Raw genomic sequence first — 17143 nt, forward strand, 5'->3', positions numbered from 1 at the left:
ACGGGTGCGAGCCACCGTGCCTGGCCCAAATTTTGTATGTAGAGATGGGGTTTTGCCATATTGGCCAGGCTGGTATGGAACTCCTGACCTCAGGTGACCCGCCTGCCTCCGCCTCTCAAAGTGCTGGGATTACAGGCATGAGCCACCGTGCCTGGCCCACAAGAGTCCTTAAAAAATGAAGAAGGATGGCAGAAGAAAGTCAGAGGGAGATGTGAGTAAAGAAAAAAGACACAGAGAGCTGCAATGTTTCTGGTTTGAAGATGGAGGAAGGGGATCGTGAGCTAATAAATACGGGTGGCCTCTAAAGGCAAGAAAGCGTAAAGAACTGGATTCTCACCCTAGAGTCACCAGGAAGGAACTATCAACATCTTGATTTCAGCCCAGTGAGACTCTGTCAGACTTCTAAGCTACAGAACTGTAAGATAAATTTGTGTTGTTTTACATCATGAAATGTGCAGTAACTTGTTATAGCAGCAATTAGAAATGAATACAGAGGACTGGGCATTAGGCCTGTATCTCAGCTTTCTCTGGTCTGGTGTGTTCCTGTTATTTATTGTTGGCTTCCCCCAGAATGAGTGATCTAAGAGGAGGCAAAATAGAAGCCACAATCTCTTTATGACTTAGCCTCAGAAGACACACACTGGGGCCGGCTGCAGTGGCTTATGCCTATAATCCCAGCACTTTGGGAGGCTGAGGCAGGAAGACCACTTGAGCCCAGGAGTTTGAGACACCCTGCACAACACAGGGAGACCCTCACTCTATAAAAAATAAACAAAATTAGCCGGGTGTGGTGGTGCACACCTGTAGTCCCAGAACTTTGGGAGGCTGAGACAGGACAATGATTTGAGCCCAGGAGTTTGAGACAGGTCTGGGCAACATGGTAAGACTCTGTCTTTATAAACATTTTTAAAATTAGACAGGGCATGGTGGCTCATGCCTGTAATCCCAGCACTTTGGGAGGCTGAGGTGGGTGGATCACCTGAGGTCAGGAGTTTAAGACAAGCTTGGCCAACATGGCGAAACCTCGTCTCTACTAAAAATACAAAAATTAGCCGGGCATGGTTGTAATCCCAGGTGCCTGTAATCCCAGGTACTCAGGAGGCTGAGGCAGGAGAATCATTTGAACCCAGGAGGTGGAAGTTGTAGTGAGCCGAGATTGCCTTCCTCACTCCAAGAGTTATAAAAGATTTTGACCATATTTTCTTCTAGCATTTTATTTATTTGTTTGTTTGTTTGTTTGTTTATTTATTTATTTGAGACAGTCCCGCTCTGCTGCACAGGCTGGAATGCAGTGGTGCAATCTCGGCTCACTGCAACCTCTGCCTCCCAGATTCAAGCGATTCTCCTGCCTTAGCCTCCTGAGTAGCTGTGATTACAGGCGCCAGCCACTATGCACAGCTGATTTTTGTATTTTTAGTAGAGACGGGGTTTCACCATATTGGCCAGGCTGGTCTCAAACTCCTGACCTCATGATCCACCCTCCTTGGCCTCCCACAGTGCTGGGATTACAGGCGTGAGCCACTGTGCCTGGCCTTTTCCTTTTTTTTTTTTTTCGTTAGAGACGAGTTGTTATGTTGCCTCTAACTCCTGGGCTCAAGCAGTTCTCCCACCTTGGTTTCCCAAAGTGCTGCTGGGATTACAGGAGTGAGCCACTGCCCCCAGCCTCTGACAATTTTTGTGCACTAAGAATTTGGGAAGACCATTTTACCTGGCTATTTCTGGCTCATACAATTGCAGTCAGATGGTGGCTAAAGCTGGAACAATAAGCAGCTAAAACAGCTGAAAGATAACCTAGCACTCTCTCTCCCTTTCTCTGAGTAGTCTCCGGGCCTATCCATGTCGTCCTCTGCATGGGCTAGCTTGGGCTTCCTCACAGCATTAAAGCCTCAAGGCTTTAATAGTCAGCTTCCAAAATGGTCCTCAGTGATTCCTGCTTCCTGGTATTGATACCATTGTGAAGTCTCTTCTCACAAAGAAAGGGGCTGAACTGGCCCATTGGGATAATGCAGAAATGACAGTGTGTGACTTTAGAGGCTGAATCATGAAGATATTGTGGCTTCCATCTTGCTCCTTTGTAGATCACTCATTCTAGACGACGCCAGCTACCATGATATGAAAGCACTCAAGTAACCCTAGGGAGAGGTATCCTTAGTGAGGAACTGAGGCCCTGTAAGAAACATGGGTGTGCTGCAGTCAAGTGGGCATAGGCCAAAGTAAACATCCAGAGTGACTCAGTGAGTTTAGAGTGCAGGCATATAGCTCCACTTGTTATCACAGCCGTGTAGCCATAACATGGGAAGGCTCATCACTTGGCTCTGAGCCACTGTTGTCTGTAAAAGGTATAATTGCCCTGCTGACACTGTGCACAGGGCTCGGCCCAACATGGCTTGACATGGGACATGGCTCTTGTGCAGGTGCTTGTGCCCAGAGAAAGAGAGAAAGCCAGAGCTGTCCGTCTCGGGGAAGCCAAGACACAGCTCAGCTCGCTCATGCCCAGAGGGAGAAAGAGTAAGGCTGCGGGGCGTGGTGGCTCATGCCTGTAATCCCAGCACTTTGGGAGGCCAAGGCAGGTGGATCACGAGGTCAGGAGTTTGAGACCATCCTGGTCAACATGGTGAAACCCCGTCTCAACTAAAAATACAAAAATTAGCTGGCCATGGTGGCGCATGCCTGTAATCCCAGCTACTCAGGAGGCTGAGGCAGGAGAATTGCTTGAACCCAGGAAGCAGAGGTTGCAGTGAGCCGAGATCACACCACTGCACTCCAGCCTGGGGAACAGCGCAAGACTCCGCCTCAGGAAAAAAAAAAAAAAAGAAAAGAAAACAAAGAGTGAAGCTGCTGACCCTGAAGGGAGAGCTGGCCACACAGCCGTGTGTGTGGGGGAGCTGCCGGAGTAAGCAGCTGAGACAGAGCAGACAGTGAGAGAGTAAGATGCTGATGATGAGAAAGCTGCTGAATAAAGCCATGTCTCATTTACCTGCTGTCTCTTGAGTGTTCTTCTAGCTCCCTGCCTCACGTGCACTGGTTCGTCTCACACCTCAGCTGGGGCTGGAACCCAACCCTGAGCATGACAGGACTGCCAACAACCAGCAGTAACCTGCTGGGCATGTGAGGGAGCTACCTTGGAATCAGATTCTGTAAAACAGTCACGCCTTCAGATGACGGTAGCATTGGCCAACATTTTGACTGCACTTCATGAGAGACCCTGAGCCAGAACCCCCTAGATTCCCGACCCAAGGAAACTGTGTGTGATAAGTGTTTATTGTTTTGTTTTTCTTTTTGAGATGGAGTCTTGCTCTATTGCCCAGGCTGGAGCACAGTGGCACGATCTCAGCTCACTGCAAGCTCCGCTTCCCAGGTTCATGCCATTCTCCTGCCTCAGCCTCCTGAGTAGCTGGGACTACAGGTGCCCGCCACCACGCCCAGCTAATTTTTTTGTATTTTCAGTAGAGACAGGGTTTCACCGTGTTAGCTAGGATGGTCTCAATCTCTTGACCTCGTGATCCGCCCGCCTCTGCCTCCCAAAATGCTGGGATTACAGGCGTGAGACACTGCGCCCAGCCAGTGTTTATTGTTTCAAGATATTGGCCAGGTGCAGTGGTTCACACCTGTAATCCCAGCACTTTGGAAGGCCGAAGTGGGAGGATCACTTGACCTCAGGAGTTCAAGTTCAAGAACAGCCTGGGCAACATAGTGAGACCTTGTCTCTATTTAAAAAAAATGTTTTTAAGATGTTATGTTTGAGCCGGGTATGGTGTGGCTCATGCCTGTAATCCCAGCACTTTGGGAGGCTGAGGTGGGTGGATCACCTGTGGTCAGGAGATGGAGACCAGCCTGGCCAACATAGTGAAACCCCGTCTCTACCAAAAATACAAAAAATTAGCTGGGTATGGTGGTGGGTGCCTGTAATCCCAGCTACTAGGGAGGCTGAGGCAGGAGAATCGCTTGAACCCGGGAGGCAGAGGTTGCAGTGAGCCAAGATCGTGCCATTGCACTCCAGCATGGTGCTATGTTTTGGAGGTAATTCGTTACACAGCAATAAATAATTCATACAGGGCACCAGCCTGGCCAACATGGAGAAACCCTTCTCTACTAAAAATTATGCGGGTGCAGTGGTGCATGCCTGTAATCCCAGCTACTTGGGAGGCTGAAGCAGGAGAATCCCTTGAACCCGGGAGGTGGAGGCTGCAGTGAGCCAAGATTGCACCACTGCACTCCAGCCTGGGTCACAGAGCAAGACTCTGTCTCAATTTTAAAATAAAATAATAATAATATAGGGCAGTCAGACTGCCCACCTGGCAGCTCAGGACTCTAGCACATGTGCTCCAGAAAGCCAGGTGGAAGCTACATATTTTATGATCTAAACTCAGAAGTCATATAGCATCCCTTCCCCTGTAATCACAAGCCTTCCCAGTTCCAAGGGGAAGGAACATAGACTCCCTCACTTCTTGATACAAGAAGTGTCAAAGTTATATGGTAAGAAGTTGGCCAGGCCCTGCTTTTCTCCACTGCTCATGCCTGTAATCCCAGCACTTTGGGAAGACGAGGTGGATGGATCACTTGAGGTCAGGAGTTTGAGGCCAGCCTGGTCAACATGGTGAAATCCTATCTCTGCAAAAATACAAAAATTAGCTGGGCACGGTGGTATGCACCTGTAATCCCAGCTACTTGGGAGGCTGAGGCACGAGAATTGCTTGAAGCTGGGAGGCAGAGGTTGCAGTGAGCTGAGATTGTGCCACTACACTCCAGCCTGGGTTACAGTGCAAGACTCTGTCTCAAAAAAAAAAAAAAAAAAAAAGAAGAAGAAGTTGGTTGGGCCCAGTGGCTCACGCCTGTAATCCCAACACTTTGAGAAGCTGAGATGGGAGGATCACTTGAGGCCAGAAGGTCCATTGATACCAGCCTGAGCAACACAAGGAGATCCCGTCCCTACAAAAATTTTTAAAAAATCAGCTGGGTGTGGTGGCAGGCACCTGTGGTCACAGCTACTCGGGATGCTGAGGTAGGAGGATCGCTTGAGTCAGGGAGGTTATGGCTGCCGTAAGCCATGAACATGCCATTGCATTCTAGCCTGGGTAACAGAGTGAGACACTGTTTCAGAAAAATAAAAAAATAAAAATAAATAAAATAAAATAAAATAAATAATGTTGTAGGCCAGGCGTGGGGCTCACACTTGTAATTTCAGTGCTTTGGGAGACTGAGGCAGGAGGATTGCTTAAGAACAGGAGTTCGAGGCTGCAGTGAGCTGTGATCACACCACTGCACTCCAGCCTTGGTGACATGAGCGATATCTTGTCTCGATAAATAAATACATATAGTTCTCTTTTACATCGAGTATATGTAAATTTTTAAAAATACATTGAAAGCGCTTAGAAAGCCACCTGACCTGTATACAGTATTCTGAAAAGGGGGTCGCGAGGTGCATGTCCAACCTCCGCCGCCGGGGGCAGCAGCGAGTCCGGGCCGAGCCGGGGCCTAGCGAGCCGGGTCAAATGGGGTGAGGCCTGTGCTAGACGTCTCCACCTCCGTGGCAGCCGCAGCCTCCTCTGCCTGCGGCTCCTGTCCACGCCGCGGCCACGTGAGCGCCGGATTCTGGCGCACAGACCACTGCCAGTCCTTTGCTGCTTTGCGCAGCCTGTCCTCCCTGCCAGGAACACCCTTCCCGCTCCCTTCTACCACGGGCTCCAGCCGTGCCTGCCTCAGGGCTGCTGCCGCCTGGCTGTACTCCAGGACGTTGGGAAAGAATGGGTGGGAATGGTGTGGGTGGGGGGCAAAGAGGAAACCCAGAGATGCAGGACACCCCTTTCCCGTGGTCTGCCCCCAATTGCTCAGGCAGGCCAGTCACGGTGAGGGGTCCTCCCTCCAAGTTTATATTTATTATTATTTATTTTTTTCACCTCCAAGTTTATTATTTATTATTTATTTATTTATTTTTGAGACGGAGTCTCGCTCTGTCACCCAGGCTGGAGTGCACTGGCGCAATCTTGGCTCACTGCAACCTCTGCCTCCCGGGTTCAAGTGATTCTTCTGCCTCCCGAGTACCAGGGATTACAGGCGCTTGCCACTGCATCCGGCTAATTTTTGTATTTTTAGTAAAGACAGGGTTTCACCATATTGGCCAGGCTGGTCTCGAACTCCTGACCTCAGGTGATCCGCCTGCCTTGGCCTCCCAAAGTGCTGGGATTACAAGCGTGAGCCACTGCACCCGGCTGACCTCCAAGTTTAAAGACAGCCACCAGGCCCAGTGGCTCACTCCTGTAACCCCAACAACTCAGGAGGCTGAGGCCAGGAATTTGAGACCAGCCTGGGCAACACAGCGAGACCCCGGCTCTAACAAAAATAGGCCAGGCACGGTGGGTTATGTCTGTAATCCCAGCACTTTGGGAGGCCGTGGCAAAAGGATTGCTTGAGGGGGAAAAAATCACCCTGGGGATAGTGGTGCACACTTACAGTCTCGGCTACTTGAGAGGCTGAGGTGGGAGGATCACTTAAGTTGGAGGCTGCAGTGAGCTACGATGGAGCGACTGTATTATAGCTTGAGCAACAGAACGAGACCCCATCTCCAAATAAATAAAAAAAGATAGCCTCCAAAGATGTCACTTGCTTCACTTAGCACTTTTTATTGAACATATTTAGGAAATATATAACCATGGTAAGGAAAATTGCAATTAGTACAAATACACACTACACATATATGCACGTGCACACACTGAAACGTGTCCCTTCCAGCGCCTCCTGCCTGGATAATTTTTTTTTTTTTTTTTTGCAACGGAGTTTTGCTCTTGTTGCTCAGGATGGAGAGCAGTGGCGGGATATCAGCTCACTGCAACCTCCTCCTCCCGGGTTCGAGCGATTCTCCTGCCTCAGCCTCCCGAGTAGCTGGGATTACAGGCGCCCGCCACAACCCCTGGCTGATTTTTGTATTTTTAGTAGAGACGGGGTTTCACCATGTTGGCCAGGCTGGTCTCAAACTCCTGAGATCCGCCCACCTCGTCCTCCCAAAGTGCTGGGATTACAGGCGTGAGCCACCGTGCCTGGCCTAAAGTAATTGTCTTCTTACTGGTTTCTGTGCCTTTGGTCTCACCAAACGCCCCACTCTAAATCACTGCAGACAAGGGGTTCTGTCTAAGGGGGAGAGCCCACCAGTTAAAACCCTTCAGTGGTTCCTAACTACCCTAGGACAAATGCAGACTTATCCTTCGCTCTCTGCTGCCGCCCCTCTCCTTCCCAGATCCCATATGGCTCCAGCCACATCCTCAGACCATCTGGGCTGTTGTCTGTCCTGCCACACACCCTTCCCACCCTGCTCCCTTGCAAATCCTACTCAGGTTGCACCTACACAGGTGTCTCAGTTCCTATCTGAGGCTCCCGCAGCCTCCTCTGAAAGTCCTCATCACAGCCAATGATACTGAAACTGTTTTCTTATGCAGGGCACGGAAAGATCTATTCAACTCACTGCCCGATCTCCTCTCCTGGTGCAGAAAAGACACCCAGTCAGCGACTTGCATTCTCTGCAGGCATGAGTGAATAATAATAATGCCTAACCGTTATATAGTGCTAATTCCACGCCTGGCACTGTTCTAGGCACTCATATAAATTCATGTAATCCACACAACCCCGAAACTGATGATATCTCTTCATCTTACCAAGCACTGAGCAGTTAAATAACTTGCTCCAGAAATTAAGGGGCCGAGCTGGGGTTTGAAGCCTGGCTTCCCATAAATGAACCAAGAACTGGAAGAAGGACAAGACCTCCGAGAAGGAGTCAGGTAAGGGCGTGATCTGTGCGCTTTACATCTAAGATCTTCCAGCTCCCAGGGAGCCCGTTTCATAGAGCAGGAGATAGAGGCCGGGAGGGACACGGAGAGCCTCGGGAGCCGCGTAGAGGAAGCGGTGCTGTTTGGGGTCCGGGAGCAAGGGCGTGGCCTGGATGCGCGGGCGCCTGGGGCTGCACGTCCTCAGACCAAACTACAACTCCCAGGACCCAGCGGGCGCTGCCGCCCACGCGACGTCACGGCGGCGGAGGCCGCAGGCGGCTGGGCTCCCGGCGAGTGGACTGTTCGAGCCCTTCCACTGGGACCCGGGCCCTGGCTCCGGCCCCGCGGTAAGTGGGGCGAACCCGGCCTACTCAGTCCGCAGAGGCCCCGCGGCGCACATCCGCAGTCTCCATCACAGCGCGGGCGCGCAGACGGGGCTGGCATCTACCATATGGGGGGCGTCCAGGCCAAGCCAAGTGACCCGCGTGGGGGGTCCCGCTGGGGACTCGGTGCCGCACCCTCCCGAGCCAGCCCCAGGGGCCCAGGGCTGGTGTTGCACGTCCGCTGGCCGCGCTCCCAGGGCCCGGGTTTGAAGGCGCTGGGCAGGCAGGGGCAGCCCCGCCCCCTGAGAAGGGTACCCGGGACCCCGGGGCGCTGGGGCGAGGTTTTTGGGCTGGAAGGGTCTGAGGGGCTCCTCCCCCAACAGCCCTCCCACCGCCAGTAGAGCCTCGGGTGGGGGAATAGAAGCCCCGGGAGGCTAGGTCCTTTGGGCGCGGCCTGTGTGCGTCTGGGGAGGCGGTGGGAGGGGTGGGGAGAGGTCGCCGGGGTCTGGGGAGACCGATGCACAGGTGGAGAGATGGTGCGGGCTCTGTGGATTCGGATCCTTACAACTTCCTCTTCCCTGCCCCGGTAGATGGGAGCTGCTCTCCGCGGGCTGAGCCTGTCAGCATCCTCGACGCACCCTGGTCCCTGAAGTCGGAGAAGAGCCTCTACCTACCCACACCCCCTTGCCCCATTTTGAGTCGCCTGGGTCCTCAGCCCTAGCGGATCCTCAGCCCTAGCAGCCACCGGGTCTGAAAGGAGCAGGACGATGATCCTGGCGTCGGTGCTGGGGAGCGGTCCCCGGGGCGGGCTTCCGCTCCGGCCCCTCCTAGGGCCCGCACTCGCGCTCCGGGCCCGCTCCACGTCAGCCACCGACACACACCACGTGGAGATGGCTCGGGAGCGCTCCAAGACCGTCACCTCCTTTTACAACCAGTCGGCCATCGACGCGGCAGCGGAGAAGGTGCGCAAGGGGGCGTCGAGCCCAGGGTCCGGGATGTGGGCGCGAGGGAGAGTGTTGGGGGTTCTCTGCTCAAGGCCTCTCTCCCTCTCTAGCCCTCAGTCCGCCTCACGCCCACCATGATGCTCTACGCTGGCCGCTCTCAGGACGGCAGCCACCTTCTGGTAAGATTCACGCCCTCTATTTTCCTCGTGGATCCTGGAGCTCTCCCAGACACCCAGGCTCCAGCCCCGCCTTCCCTTTTCTTTTTCTCCTAGAAAAGTGCTCGGTACCTGCAGCAAGAACTTCCAGTGAGGATTGCTCACCGCATCAAGGGCTTCCGCTGCCTTCCTTTCATCATTGGCTGCAACCCCACCATACTGCACGTGGTAAGGTAGAGAGGACCTTAGGTCAGCGGGCTACCCTGCTCAGGGGGCAAGTCTGGGGCCCAGAGTGGCAGACGATTGCTTGCATAAAGGTGTCAGGGCCACACAGGATTCAACCCCAGGCCTTCAGAAGTCAAAGGTGTGTATTCATGGAGCCTGGAAGGGTCGAAGTGGGGGTTTGATCACGTGGTCAACCAGCTGGGTGGTGATCCCCATGGGTAGGTGGGGGTGGCTGTTCTCTGCTCAGTGCCCATGCGGCTTTGTGAATTCCCACACCTCTTCCTTGCAGCATGAGCTATACATCCGTGCCTTCCAGAAGCTGACAGACTTCCCTCTGGTGAGTGCTGGGCCAGAGCAGGGTGAGGGGCTGAGAGGTTGGGCTTGGACCACCCTTCCTCATGACTGTGACCTGCAGATCAAGGACCAGGCGGACGAGGCCCAGTACTGCCAGCTAGTGCGACAGCTGCTGGATGACCACAAGGATGTGGTGACCCTCTTGGCAGAGGGCCTGCGTGAGAGCCGGAAGCACATAGAGGTTGGGGCAGCAAAGGAGAGGCCGGGCCTGCTGGGGGCTGGGAAGGGCACAGGATTCTGAGACCTCACTCTTTACAGGATGAAAAGCTCGTCCGCTACTTCTTGGACAAGACGCTGACTTCGAGGCTTGGAATCCGCATGTTGGCCACGCATCACCTGGCGCTGCATGAGGACAAGGTGGGGCTCTGGGACCTGAAACCCGCCTGGGAACGTTAAGTGAGACAGAGGAGACTGGGCTGGGGATCCGGGTCAAGGGCCTGGGGGCTGAGGCTGTGGGGCTGGTGCTTTGGGGCAGTTCCGAAGTTGCCAGCATCTTGGGGTGGGGCTAGGGGCGTGGGTAGTCCTGACCTCCTTTCTCCGGCCAGCCTGACTTTGTCGGCATCATCTGTACTCGTCTCTCACCAAAGAAGATTATTGAGAAGTGGGTGGACTTTGCCAGGTGAGGCAAGAATGGCTCAGGGGGTGGGCAGACGTCTGGGGCAGGGAAGGCTTGGGTCTGAGCCCTTGCCCGGGGCATGGTCTGCGGGGAGCAGGGTTTCTCAACCATGGCATGATTGACATTTCCAGCCAGATAATTCTTTGTTGTAGGGGCTGCCCTGTGCACATTAGGAAGTTCAGCAGCATCCCTGGCGCCAGCAGTACTGCCTAGTTGTGACAAACAAAAATGTCTCTGCACATTGCCATATATTACTTAGGGGGGCAGAATTGTCTCCAGTTGCAAACCACTGGTGGAGGGGCCCCTGACTGAACCCTCGCTCCTGTCCGCAGACGCCTGTGTGAGCACAAGTATGGCAATGCACCCCGTGTCCGCATCAATGGCCATGTGGCTGCCCGGTTCCCCTTCATCCCTATGCCACTGGACTACATCCTGCCGGAGCTGCTCAAGAATGCCATGAGGTAGGGTGGCTGGATGTGCTGGGTGGGGGGCGGCCAGGAACCGGGGTGCTTCTACCTACTGGTCTTTCCTCTCTGCATAGAGCCACAATGGAGAGTCACCTAGACACTCCCTACAATGTCCCAGATGTGGTCATCACCATCGCCAACAATGATGTTGATCTGATCATCAGGTTTGCCTCGCGTGGGAGTTGGGCTGAGGTGGATGGGATGGGGGTGGAGGCACTGTTTCTGACTTGATCTAGGACCTTGAGCCCCTTCCTGCCCCATTCTGGGACTTGGTCCCTGACCAGAGAAACTATTCTCTGGATCCTGAGATGGTCATGAGCTGCTTATTAATGGATCTGGAGCCAGCTGCAGGTGTAGGTATCCTGCCTTTGTCAGCAGCTGAGGAGTTTGAAATTGAGAAACAGTCAGGAGTCGGTCTAGGATGCTGGGCCGAGGATAAATGTCACATCCTGTGAGAAGGTATAAGCAGTCAGTGGCCCTGGCAGAGGTGAGGATGATACAAACAAGGCCCAAGGGTCTAGGTGGACCACATTCCAGCTCTGGGTGGAAGGGACAGGAAGGCAGACTTTGCACTGTCTGCTTGGGGGGTGGTGAGTCCCCTGTCAAAGCTGAGCCAAGCCCATTGTTGTTGCCATCTTGCTAGGATCTCAGACCGTGGTGGAGGAATCGCTCACAAAGATCTGGACCGGGTCATGGACTACCACTTCACTACCGCCGAGGCCAGCACACAGGACCCCCGGATCAGCCCCCTCTTTGGCCACCTGGACATGCACAGTGGCGCCCAGTCAGGACCCATGCACGGGTGAGACCCTGCCAGGCCAGGATGGAGGGGTGGGGGACCCCAGGAGACTCAAGCCTCTGAAGCCTCCTGTCCTGTCCCCCTGCCCACCCCCAGCTTTGGCTTCGGGTTGCCCACGTCACGGGCCTACGCGGAGTACCTCGGTGGGTCTCTGCAGCTGCAGTCCCTGCAGGGCATTGGCACGGACGTCTACCTGCGGCTCCGCCACATCGATGGCCGGGAGGAAAGCTTCCGGATCTGACCCCACAGCCTTTGGCCTGCTCGCCTGACCAGCCTGGGCCACATTCCCTGCAGGACCTCCCGGGTCAGGCAGAGCGGCCCCCTGCTCCACACACTGCTGCATCTTGGGTCTCAGGGCCCCAGACAGATGGACTTACATGGAGCTGGGCACCGCCCCGCCTCAACAGGGTCCACTGCCTCCTCGCCTCCAGACCTTGGAGGGGGGAAGTGGGCACCCTGAGGCCTCCAGCACCAGCTCCGCCATTCTCGTTCCTGGGGAACCCCCACTCTGACCTGTTGTTTGTTATTAAAGTTCACATTTTGAATGCCCTCTTGGGCCCCGTGTGTGGGGAGGGCAGGTGAACTTTTGTTTCTGTCCCCATTCAGGTTCACTGAGCCCTTGGGTTGAACTGGTTCGTATCCCAGTCTCTTACCTGCCCTGAGAGCCTGGCGGGCCAGGAGTAGAATGGGCCCCAAGTCTGTTGCATGTTTGATTTGGTGGGAGTGGGATGACTGCAGCACCTTATACAAAGAGCTTTCATTCATCTTGTTGAACGAATGTTTCCGGTTCCCAGATAATATTGAAGGCCCAGATTGACTCAGCTTCAGGCATCAGTTTTGACTCTTCCTTTCCTGGCAGTCACAGTTTCTAGAGGTGAAGGTCACCAGACTGGGCAAACTCCTGAGCCAACTGCTTCCCGAGCCTGAGTAAGGTTAAAAATACTGTGTCTGCTGCTGCTGCCAAGGAAAAGAACATACAAGGTTGTGCCCTGGCAGACCCTAGCAGGGACTGGGTGCCCCACTGCAAGGAAAGGTGGGGCCCTGATAGTGAAGACCAAGGATTTGGGCAAAGATATCAGGTAGGCTCAAGGTTAGACTTGAATCAGAACTCCAGATGACATCTTAGGTGGGAACACCCTACCCACCTTGCCAGGGAAAAAGAAAGGCCTAAGGGCGGCCTGGTGGGGCTGGGAGGAGAACTGGAAAGTTCTCTTGCCTTCACATGTGAGCTCCCACAGCAAACTTCATAAGGCTGGCTCTAGGCCTGTACCATCTCCTACCCTTCATGGGGATGGAGGGGAAGTTGTATCTGGAAGCCAAATGGCAGGGGCTAGGAAACCACAGTGACTTGCTAGACTGAAAAATCCTGCCAGCTGCAGGGCAGGGCACTGAGGCTGGAGAGGCAGGCAGCAGTCAGAGGCCAGGGCCCTGAAACATGGGATTTATCTTGAGCCAGTAGGGATCCATGGGTGAGTTTTCATTTATTTAGAAATGGGGTCTTGCTCTGTTGCCCAGGCTGGAATATGGTGGCTGCAGAGTCCACTGCAGCCTTGAACTCCTGGGCTCAAGAGATTCTCCCACCTCAGCCATCTGAGTAGCTGGGACCATCATGCCGGGCTAAATTTTAAAATTTTTTGTAGAAACAGGGTTTCTACAAAACCCTGTGTTGCCCCGGGCTGAACTCCTGGGCTCAAATGATCCTTCCACCCTAGCCTCCCAAAGTGGTGGGATTACAGGCGTGAGCCACTGCAGCTGGCCCATGGGTGGGTTTTGAGCTGGGAAGGGATGTTTCTGGTTGGAGTCCCTGAGAGGATTCATGTCCACGTGATTTCTTTTTTTTTTTTTTTTTTGAGACGGAGTCTCGCTCTGTCACCCAGGCTGGAGTGCAGTGGCGCGATCTCGGCTCACTGCAACCTCCGCCTCCCGGGTTCACGCCATTCTCCTGTCTCAGCCTCTCCGAGTAGCTGGGACTACAGGCGCCTGCCACCACGCCCGGCTAATTTTTTGTATTTTTAGTAGAGACGGGGTTTCACCGTGGTCTCGATCTCCTGACCTCGTGATCCGCCCGCCTCGGCCTCCCAAAGTGCTGGGATTACAAGCGTGAGCCACTGCGCCCGGCCCACGTGATTTCTTAAGAAAGTGCTCCCAGAACAGAGTAGGGGAAGCAGGAAGGGGAAGGGGAGGAAGCCAAGCAAGGATGTGACCTCAGGCAAAAGCCCAGAACCAGTCAATTATGCCTCAGGGTTGAAGGTAAGAGAGCTAAACCTCAGAGTCACTGATTAATTTCTCCACTTGGCAGTCACTGGTTAAAGTCTGTTGGGAAAGCAAACAGCTCTATTAACCTAAGGATGGTTTTTTAAGAAGAGCCTCAGGTGCTGGTGTGGGCCTTTGAAAGCACATCAAAGGTAATCTGGGCACACAGAAACAGCAAGAACTCCCAGAGGATCTGGGTGGAGCACCTACATTGTTTTTTTGTTTTGTTTTGTTTTGTTTTAAACGGAGTCTCAATCTGTCACCCAGGCTGGAGTGCAGTGGCTCGATCTTCGCTCACTGTAACCTCCGCCCCACCCCCCCAACCCCACGTTCAAGCGATTCTCCTGCCCCAGCCTCCCAGGTAGCTGGGAATTACAGGCGTGTGCCACCACACCCAGCTAATTTTTGTATTTTTAGTAGAGACAGGGTTTCGCCATGTTGGCCAGGCTGGTCTCGAACTCCTGACCTCAGGTGATCTGCCTACCTCGGCCTCCCAAAGTGCTGGGATTATAGGTGTGAGCCACCACGCCCAGCCGTTTTTGTTTTTTGTTTTTTTGACTGACACAGTCTCACTCTGTGGCCTAGGCTGGAGTGCAGTGGCATGATCTCAGCTCACTGCAACATCCGCCTCCCAGGTTCAAGCGATTTTTCTGCCTCAGCCTCCCGAGTAGCTAAGATTACAGGAGCCCGCCATCACGCCCAGCTAATTTTTGTATTTTTAGTAGAGATGGGGTTTCACCATGTCAGCTAGGCTAGTGTTAAACTCCTGACCTCAAGAGATCTCCCAGCCTCCGCCTCCCAAAGTGCTGAGATTACAGGTATCATCCACCGTGCCTGGCCCGGCCTTACTGTTCTCGGAGAAACAGATTTGCAAACATGCAAGAAGATTCTTCTAACAAGAGTCATTGGTGGCCAGTGGATTGGAGGGAGAAGAGTATGGACGGTGATGCAGTAACCCTGGTCAGGGATTTCTAAGGCCTCGGCTAATCCCTAACTAGAAAGGACAATATCGGTAACCGACAATGTCAGGTAAAGTAAAAAGTGAGGTGCCAGAACCCTGGGTAGGTGGAATAACAACCTTGAAGACAGGGTGGTTGTAGTGGGAGAAGGCATTTGAATTTCAATTCTTTTCTTGCTTGACTTTTTTTTTAGAAGCTGGGATTACAAACACCTGCCACCACACCCGGCTAATTTTTGTATTTTTTTTTTTTTTTTTTTTTTTTTGAGACGGAGTCTCGCTCTGTCGCCCAGGCTGGAGTGCAGTGGCGCAGTCTCGGCTCACTGCAAGCTCCGCCTCCTGGGTTCACGCCATTCTCCTGCCTCAGCCTCTCCGAGTAGCTGGGACTACAGGCGCCCGCCACCACGCCCGGCTAATTTTTTTTTTTGTATTTTTAGTAGAGACGGGGTTTCACCGTGGTCTCGATCTCCTGACCTTGTGATCCGCCCGCCTCGGCCTCCCAAAGTGCTGGGATTACAAGCGTGAGCCACCGCGCCCGCCCTAATTTTTGTATTTTTAGTAGAGATGAGGTTTTACTATGTTGGCCAGGCTGGTCTCGAACTCCTGACTTCAGGTGATCCGTCTGCCTTGGCCTCTCAAAGTGCTGGGATTACATGTGTGAGCCACCACACCCGGCCGCTTGACTTTTATTTCTTGTTTCTTATGCTGCCAGGCACCTGGCATTCACTGCCCCCTTCATTTCCCCAATGGCAAGTTAACAGCCCCTCCTACTGCCATCCTAACACAGATATTTCTTTTCTTTTTTTTTTTTTTGAGATGGAGTCTCGCTGTCACCCAGGTTGGAGTGCAATGGTGCAATCTCGGCTCACTGCAACCTCTGCGTCCCGGGTTCAAGCGATTCTCCTGCCTCAACCTCTTGAGTAGCTGGGATTACAGGCGTGCGCCACCACGCCTGGCTAATTTTTCTATTTTTAGTAGAGATGGGGTTTCACCATGTTGGCCAGGCTGGTCTCGAACTCCCAACCTCATGATCCACCCACCTCAGCCTCCCAAAGTACCAGGATTACAGGCATGAGCCACCATGCCTGTCAGATGTATCTTGATTTGTAACCTCTGAGAGACCCATCCTCAGGCCCTGAGCATTCCACTCCTCTCAGAATTGTTTCCAAGCCCAATAACCACATTATAAATCAAACAAGATTCAGAGAATGGCCAAAGGGAATGTTTACTGAGTACCTACCCTGTCTGGCACTTTGCAATACACTTGTTTATTGATAAGATGGATAGTTCAACCGTTACATAGTTATATGATTGATAGTTATACCTGCTTAACTGCTGGGGATTGGTTCCAGGACCGCCTGTGAATACCAAAATCTGCAGGTGCTCAAGTCCTACAGTTGGCCCTGCCAAACAGCAGATATGAAGTCAGCTCTTCAGATCTGTGGGTTCTGCATCCTTACAATATTTTCTTTCCTTTCCTTTTCACGTTCATTTTCTTTTCCTCCCTTCCAACCTCTTTTTTTTTCGAGATGGAGTCTTGTTGTGTCGGCCAGGCTGGAGTGCAGTGGCGCGATCTCGGCTCACTGCAACCTCCACCTCCTGGGTTCAAGCAGTTCTCCTGCCTCAGCCTCCCAAGTAGCTGGGATTACAGGCACGTGCCACCACCCCCGGCTGTTTTGTATTTTTAGTAGAGACGGGGTTTCACAATGTCGGCCAAGCTGGTTTTGAACTCCTGAACTCAAGTAATCCGCCTGCCTCGCCCTCCCAAAGTGCTGGGATTACAGGTGTGAGCCACCGTGCCCAGTCTTTTTTTTTTTTTTTGAGGCAGAGTTTCATTCTTGTTGCCCAGGCTGGAGTGCAATGGCACGATCTTGGCTCACCACAACCTCTGCCTCCCAGGTTCAAGCAGTTCTCCTGCCTCAGCCTCCCGAGTAGCTGGGATTACAGGCATGCGCCACCACGCCTGGCTTATTTTGTATTTTTAGTAGAGATGGGGTTTCTCCATGTTGGTCAGGCTGGTCTCAAACTCCCGACCTCAGGTGGTCTGCCTGCCTCGGCCTCCCAAAGTGGTGGGATTACAGGAGTGAGCCACTGCGCCCAGCCTCCTTTTCTTTTCCCCCCTTTTTTTGAGACAGGGTCTTACTCTGTCACCCAAGCTGGAGTGCAGTGGAGGGATTATAGCTCACTCAGCCTCGACCTCCTGGGTTTAAGTGATCCCTCGGCCTCAGCCTCCCGAGTAGGTGGGACTACAGGCGAGGTCCCCCAGGCCCAGCTAATTTTTTTCCCCCCAAA

At 53.3% G+C, this 17143-nt stretch overlaps 1 protein-coding gene across 2 annotated transcripts; it reads left to right on the forward strand.

The window, feature by feature from the left end:
• Positions 1–8008: 8008 nt before the first annotated feature.
• On the forward strand, positions 8009–12440 carry BCKDK (branched chain keto acid dehydrogenase kinase). Of its 2 annotated transcripts, XM_032157223.2 has the most exons (12): positions 8009–8104; positions 8671–9042; positions 9135–9203; positions 9297–9407; positions 9694–9741; positions 9820–9939; positions 10017–10115; positions 10304–10377; positions 10707–10835; positions 10916–11005; positions 11485–11643; positions 11737–12440. In XM_032157223.2, exons 2-12 carry the CDS (start codon positions 8848–8850, stop codon positions 11879–11881), a joined length of 1239 nt encoding a protein of 412 aa, XP_032013114.1. In that variant the 5' UTR covers positions 8009–8104; positions 8671–8847; the 3' UTR covers positions 11882–12440. The 2 variants fall into 2 exon arrangements, with proteins under 2 accessions (XP_032013114.1, XP_032013115.1); XM_032157224.2 differs by lacking the exon at positions 9820–9939.
• Positions 12441–17143: the final 4703 nt, after the last annotated feature.

This window comes from Hylobates moloch, unplaced genomic scaffold, assembly GCF_009828535.3.
Source record: "Hylobates moloch isolate HMO894 unplaced genomic scaffold, HMol_V3 SCAFFOLD_6, whole genome shotgun sequence".
In the NCBI taxonomy this organism is placed as follows: Eukaryota; Metazoa; Chordata; class Mammalia; order Primates; family Hylobatidae; genus Hylobates; species Hylobates moloch.